The sequence below is a fragment of the Heteronotia binoei genome, chromosome 2 (assembly GCF_032191835.1).
Source record: "Heteronotia binoei isolate CCM8104 ecotype False Entrance Well chromosome 2, APGP_CSIRO_Hbin_v1, whole genome shotgun sequence".
Classification (NCBI taxonomy): Eukaryota; Metazoa; Chordata; class Lepidosauria; order Squamata; family Gekkonidae; genus Heteronotia; species Heteronotia binoei.
The window spans coordinates 110671761-110679174 of NC_083224.1; the positions used below are offsets into that span (position 1 = coordinate 110671761).

At 45.9% G+C, this 7414-nt stretch overlaps 1 protein-coding gene across 1 annotated transcript in view; it reads right to left on the minus strand.

The window, feature by feature from the left end:
• The window catches only part of EPS15 (epidermal growth factor receptor pathway substrate 15), a 150817-nt gene extending 147573 nt beyond the window's left edge, over positions 1–3244 (minus strand). Inside the window, exon 1 of the mRNA XM_060231803.1 lies at positions 3016–3244. Within this exon, the coding sequence (XP_060087786.1) occupies positions 3016–3042 (27 nt within the window). The 5' untranslated portion in view covers positions 3043–3244. The remainder of the gene's footprint in view (positions 1–3015) is intronic.
• Between the last annotated feature and the right edge of the window lie 4170 nt (positions 3245–7414).

Consider the following 7414-nt stretch of genomic DNA (forward strand, 5'->3'; position numbering starts at 1 on the left):
GAGCAGAGCTTGGACTACAGTACTGCAGCTTACCACTCTGTGCCACAGGGCTCTTACACAAAATACACATACTGTCCAATAAAATACACATACATAAAGTCAACAATTAAACCCACAGGGCAGGAAGGAGGAATCACTGAGAGAACACCAGTTGAAACAAAAAAGGTCTTCCCCACTGCCAGAAGACAGCAACAGAAGGAGACAGTAAGTCTGCCTGGGGAGAGAGTTCCAAAGTTTTGGCACCAGAGTCAAGAATGCCCTCTTCCAGGTTGCCACCAGTCTAATCTTAGAAGGCAGGGCACTCAAAGCAGGGCCTCATAATATGATAGCATTGGTTGGGTAGACAGTCCTTCAAGTGTGCTAATCCCCAGCAATGTAGGATTTTAAAGATCAGTATTAGTACCTTGAAATATTTCTGGAAACAGCCAGTAAGCCAGTGTAGATGAGCCAAGGTTGGAGTGATATGATCCATACAACCCACTCCTGTAAACATCCTGACTGCAGTATTCTACATCAACTGAAGTGTTTAAAAACATTTCAAGGTCAACCTCATGTACAGTGAGTTACAGGAATCTAATTCTAAATGTAACCAGGGTGTGCACCACAGTGGCCACAGCTGCCACCTGCCTGCCTAGCAGTAGGCCTGAGTCCAAGAGCACTCCCAAGCTGCAGATCTCTTCCTTCAAGAGGAGTAGCAACCCCATCCAGAACAGGTGACTCCTTAAATTCCAGGTCACATCTTCTGCTCACAAGAAGTACTCCCATCTTATTAGGATTAAGTTTCAATTTATAAGCCTGCATCCACTCCAAAACTGCATCCAGTTACCGACCCTCCCAGGGATTGGCCAGGCACATGAGGCAAAGCTAAGGGTCATCTGCATACTGGTGGCAACCCCATTTAAATCTTCAGAAGACCTTACCCAGCAGTCTCCTGTTCCTAATGCTTTATTAGCCAAAAAGGACATCCATTATCTTTAAGAGTGTCTCCCTTATAAAAAAGATCACTGAAAGAAACTTCACTATGTTTATGGTTAACCTTTATAATGAGACATTTTTAAAAAATGTATCCTTTTGATTGCAGATGTTTCATATACATTCCTTATCAAAGAGATGGTATATTTATCTCTCAGTTTATTGCACAGAAAGTAATGTAACATTACATGAAATAATTATTCTTACCTGATTTGTATCGCATTTAAATATGTGATTAATAATTGGTATTTTAAAGTGCTGTCCTACCATTTCCTCTCTCAGAAGGGCATTTCAGTACGCCAATTTAAAGATTCTTCTAGACTGGTTGATAGTTACTGAAATTTCTACAATATCATAACCTAGCATAAACTAAGCTGAATACTGAAAGGAGTATAGAAAGCAACTGATAAGGAAATGAATTAATCTACTACCACTGAATGATGTACAGTTAACATTTTAACAAGCATTGGTAAGAACTTCATAGATATGAATTTTTATGTCATAACAACAAAACATTCTGATGTTAAATGATAAACCGTGTGCTTCGCTGAGCAAAACTACAGTTAAATCATTGCTGAAAATGGATGCCAGAATGAAATTTCTAGGTGCCACAGTGAACTGGCATCAAGGATTTGTCAATCCAGCTCCAGCTTTATTATTTATTCACACCTACTGTGCTAAAGTGTATCAGAAAGGAAGGAATAATTTTTAAAATTGTGCAGTGTTGTGATTAAAACTCGGGTGGCCAAACTGTGGCTCAGGAACCACACGTAGATCTTTCACATATATTGTGTGGCTCCTGAAGCCCCCACTGACCCACTGGCCAGCTTGGAGAAGAAATTTCTCTTTTTAAAAGCATTCTTCAAGCCAAGCCAGCTGGTGGCTTGGAGAATGCATTTAAAGTTGCTTTCTTCTTTCCACCTCTCCCTCCATCTATTTGCCTTTCTTCCTTCCAGCTCTCAAACATTTGACATTTTTCTTCTATATGGTTCTTATGTTAAGGAAGTTTGGCCAGTCCTGGGTTAGTTAGAATGTTAGACTAGAATCTGGGAGTTTGAGGTTTGAATCACATTTCTGCTATGGAAGCTTGCTCTATTACCTTGGCTCTTGCTTAGACTAACCTACCTCACAAAGTGGTCATTATACACAATTTTATAAGTTACTTTGGTTTGGGCCCCACTGAAGAAGAAAAAAGTGCTGATTGTCATTTAACCAATGTTAAGTCAGTTTTTGTAAATGTCATACCACAGAAGTAGGAGTGTTGAAGAAAAGCAACTGAACAGTGCAAGGTAGATTTGTACCTCGTAGGAAATTGAGGGAGGGTGAGAAGTAAAAAACCATGATCAAGACTGGTGCAGACACAAAAAGAGTGTGCTACAACAACGAGGAACCAGGACAACCAAGCAGAGAAGCATAGCTTGTAAAGCTAGTGTTTAAACACATTCATCAAGAGCAAACGAAAAGGGAAGCTGTGGTGACACAGAGTATGGAGAAACTGCAGATGCCTGTGGCAAATTACACAGTAGCCAATGTACTGCGCTCCAGGTCAGGATTCGTAAATGAACTACAGCCCTTTTCGGCAGATCCTGAACCTGGGCAGACAAACACACTGGGCGCGCAAAGCACGGGACTCTAGACAGAAACAGCAGCAAAAGCAGCTTTAGAACTACAGCAGGATGTGGAAGACGGTAAGAGCACGAAAAACCTAGAAAGAAAGCTCTTGGGAGAGAGAAGAAACCGTGGAACGGCGAGCCCGTCCAAAGCTTAAAAGCAAAATCAAGTACACGAAAAAGACTTCCGGGCGAACGAGAAAGGCCGGGAGAAGAACGCAGATTACGGGGAAGCTGTGAAGTGTCGAAAGGGCTGTGAGGAAGGAAAGAAGACGGCGAGGAGGTGGCACGAGAAGTTACGTGAGCTGGGGAAACAGACCCGCCGCTCCTCGCGAGAGAAGGCCTGTAGTGGCTTCTTGCTTCCATGGCTCTCAACGAAGCTAACCCAGACCTCCCCTGCACGCCTCCCCACCTCCGACAGGCCAGCAGTTACCTGTGTCAAGGAGAGATGAGCAGCCATGCTGCTTCCATCATGCACCAGACGAGCAGAAAAAAGGGAAAACGCCACGGAGGGCCTGGGCGGGCAAATGCTTATTCCTAAACCCGCCACCCAACTTCAGTAACTTCCCGAGCCACCCCAACCAGACCCCGCCCGTCTGTCCGCCACGCCGCAAATCCCGGCGCCGGATTTCTCCCGACTGTTCTGGACCGGAGCCACCGGCCGGCTGCAAAACCCGGCCTCGGAGCCTACTCGTTGGCAGAGCTCGGCTGCTACGAAAACGGCGATATTTTTCTCTAGAGCAGGGGTGCCGAACTCATTTGTTATGAGGGCTGGATCTGACATAAATGAGACCTTGTTGGGCCAGGCCAGACTTTGTCGGGCAGGGCAATGTGTGTACCTATTTAAGATTAGGTTAAAAAGGTAAGATGGGAAGTTAAGTGAGTTCTCAAGTGAGTTCTTGGCTACTGATCTTTAACAAACGGTCTTGGTGGTACATTATCAGCTCAAGACTGTGTCTTTAATTTCAGTCCTAAATTTAACATATTCATTAGTGGTGACATTATGAGCACAGATTACTTTTGAGTGCTGACAGAACAATATCTCTTTTAGAATTTAGCCAGTACTGATTATTCTTTTTTAAAAAGGTAAAGGTGCAAGCACCAGTCGTTTTCAACTCTGGGGTGACGTCGCATCACGACGTTTCCATGGCAGACTTCTTATGGGGTGGGTTTGTCATTGACTTCCCCAGTCATCTAGACTTCCCCCCCCCCTGGTCAGCTGGGTACTCATTTGACCGACCTCAGAAGGATGGAAAGCTGAGTCAACCTGGAGCCGGCTACCTGAACCCAGCTTCTGCTGTGATCGAACTCAGGTCGTAAGCAGAGAGTTTGACTGCAGTACTGCAGTTTTACCACTCTGCACCATGGGGCAGAGATATAAAGCAAACTTAAAACATTAGCACTTGTTGGTCATAAAGGTGCTTTCTTGTTATTTCTCCCAAGGGATCCAGAGAACTGGTCAAAGGAAGCTCTGGCTCTTTCCTTCCCTCCCCAGGGGACCAGGAGGAGGAGGAACCTCAACCAATGGTGAAAATTGAGGTTTTGCTCCGTAGCTCCTGTGTGATTGAGCAAGCCTTGTAAAGCAAGCTGAAATGCAGAAGGAAGCAAGAGAGAGGGAGAAGGAAGCAGACAAGAGCCAGTTGTTCAGGGGTCTGATAGGAGCCCTCTTGGGACCTGATTCGGCCCCCGGGCTGCATGTTTGATGCACCTGCTCTAGAGGTTTTGGGGCATCAAACTGCGTCGTGCTATTAGCGACCTAGTGATGACAAAGAGTAGATAGGATGTTATGAGCAACAAATCATTTCTTTTCTCAAGAACAGATCGACTTAAATTCAGGGTACGTTATATACCTTGCTCTGCTCAAAAAAGCAAGTGTTTTTTCAAGTGTATCTGGATTTTCCCTAGTACTTCGAATATACATAATCATTCTCCTTTCTTCCTCGCTGGATAACTCTCACCTCATTAGAGTGGTTACGGAACATTTTTATATGTACCTGTTTAAATGGCATAGTATTAAAATGCTCTCTCTCTCGGCTTGGCTTCGCGAACCAAGATTTAAGAAGGGTGCAATAGTCCACGTCTGCTGCAGGCTCGCTGGTGGCTGACAAGACCAATGCGGGACAGGCAGGTCCAGCCACAGTGGCTGCAGGGAAAAGTCTGATTTGGGGTTGGTACTGTAGCAGTGCGATTCTTCCTCAATCTCCTTTTGTCCTCAAGACCAGCTATGCGTGCGTTCTCAAAAGAAGAGACAGCCTGGTGGATGGTGTGCCTCCATGCTTTGCGATCTGAGGCTAGGTCAGACCACTGGTGATGGTTGATGCGACAGGTGCCAAGGGATTTCTTCAAGGAGTCCTTGTACCTCTTCTTTGGTGCCCCTCTATTTCGATGGCCGGTGGAGAGTTCGCCATACAGGGCAATCTTGGGAAGGTGGTGGTTTTCCATCCTAGAAATATGCCCTGCCCAGCGCAGCTGCGTCTTCAACAGCAGTGCCTCGATGCTGGTAACCTCCGCCCGCTTGAGAACTTCAGTGTTGGTCACAAAGTCACTCCAGTGGATGTTGAGGATGGTGCGAAGGCAGCGCTGATGAAAGCGCTCAAGGAGTCGCAGGTGATGACGGTATAAAACCCACAATTCGAAGCCGTAGATGAGGGTTGTCATCACAACCGCTTTGTAAACATTGATCTTTGTGCCTTTTTTCAGATGCTTGTTGCTCCACACTCTTTTGTGCATTCAGCCAAAGGCACGGTTTGCCTTTGCCAGCCTGTTGTCGATCTCCTTGTCGATCTTAGCATCTGAGGAGATGATGCACCCCAGGTAGCTGAACCGCTGGACTGTCTTCAGAACTGATTCACCCACAGTGATGCAGGGAGGGTGATAATCTTCCTGGGGTGCAGGCTGGTGGAGAACTTCTGTCTTCTTCAGACTAACTTCTAGGCCGAATAGCTTGGCAGCCTCTGGAAAGCAGGACGTCATATGCTGCAGAGCTGATACCGAGTGGGAGACGAGTGCAGCATCATCAGCAAACAGTAGCTCTCGGATGAGTTTTTCCATTGTCTTGGAGTGGGCCTTTAGTCGCCTCAGGTTGAACAGGCTGCCATCGGTGCGATAGCAGATGTAGACACCATTGTCATCATCTAGATCTACTGCGGCTCTTTGAAGCATCATGCTAAAGAAGATCGTAAAGAGAGTTGGCGCGAGAACGCAGCCTTGCTTTACACCTGTGCCTATTGGGAAGGTCTCCGAGAGGTCGTTGCAGTGTCTGACTTGGCCTCGTTGGTCTTCGTGTAGCTGGATGATCATGCTGAGGAACCTTGGGGGACATCCTAAACGTTCCAAGATTTGCCACAGGCCTTTCCTGCTAACGGTATCGAAAGCTTTGGTAAGGTCGACAAAAGTCACATACAGAGCCTTGTTTTGTTCCCTGCATTTCTCTTGGAGCTGCCTGAGAACAAATACCATGTCGGTGGTGCTCCTGTTAGCTCTGAAGCCGCACTGGCTCTCTGGGAGGAGTTCTTCTGCAATGGCGAGCACCAGTCTGTTCAGGAGTATTCTGGCAAGGATTTTGCCTGCGATGGAGAGCAGGGTTATCCCCCGGTAGTTGGAGCAGTCTGATTTTCCCCCTTTGTTCTTGTATAGGGTGATGATGATTGCATCGCGAAAGTCCTGTGGTAATTTGCCTTGTTCCCAGCAGGTGACAAGTACTTTGTGAAGTGAGCTATGTAGTACTGTGCCCCCATGCTTCCAGATCTCTGGTGGAATTCCATCAACTCCTGCTGCCTTGCCACTTTTCAGTTGCTTGATGGCTTTAACAGTCTCTTCTAGAGTGGGGATCTCATCCAACTCTGTTTTCACTGGTTGAAGTGGGGTGAGGTGAATTGCTGAATCTTGAACTACGCGGTTGGCACTGAAGAGAACCTGAAAATACTCCGACCACCGGTTCAATATGGATGCCTTGTCTGTGAGGAGCACTTGGCCGTCTGCACTACGCAAGGGACTCTGAGTCTGATATGATGGACCATATACTGCCTTCAGGGCTTCGTAGAACCCTCTTAAATCACCAGTGTCTGCACACAGCTGGGTTCTCTCAGCAAGCTTGGTCCACCACTCGTTCTGAATGTCTCAAAGCTTGCACTGGAGGTTGCTACATACAGCGCTAAAGCTTGCTTTTTTCCCAGGACAGGAGGGCTGAGCAAGATGTGCTTGGTAGGCAGATCTCTTTTTCGCCAGTAAATCTTGGATCTCTTGATTGTTCTCATCAAACCAGTCCTTGTTCTTCCTTGTGGAGAACCCGAGGACTTCCTCAGAGATCTGCAGGACGGTAGTTTTTAGGTGTTCCCAAAGTGCTTCTGGAGAAAATGCACACACACAGAAAACTACAAAGCCTACAGTTCTGTTACAGTTGTGAGGCAGGCCTACTGAACCAACTCATTGAGACTGATATGCTTGCAGGTGAAGGGTAAAAGTTATGTAATTTGCTGTTACAAAATGATTACTTAAGAAAATTATTTACTTTTAAACTACTCTAGATATGGTGTATTCTTTTACTTCATCTTATTTTATGTTCACTGTATATTTGTATTGCTTGTTTAAGAACATAAGAGAAGCCATGTTGGATCAGGCCAACGGCCCATCAAGTCCAACACTCTGTGTCACACAGTGGCAAAAAATTTTATATACACACATACACTGTGGCTAATAGCCACTGATGGACCTGTGCCCCATATTTTTATCTAAACCCTTCTTGAAGGTGGCTATACTTGTGGCCGCCACCACCTCCTGTGGCAGTGAATTCCACATGTTAATCACCCTTTGGGTGAAGAAGTACTTCCTTT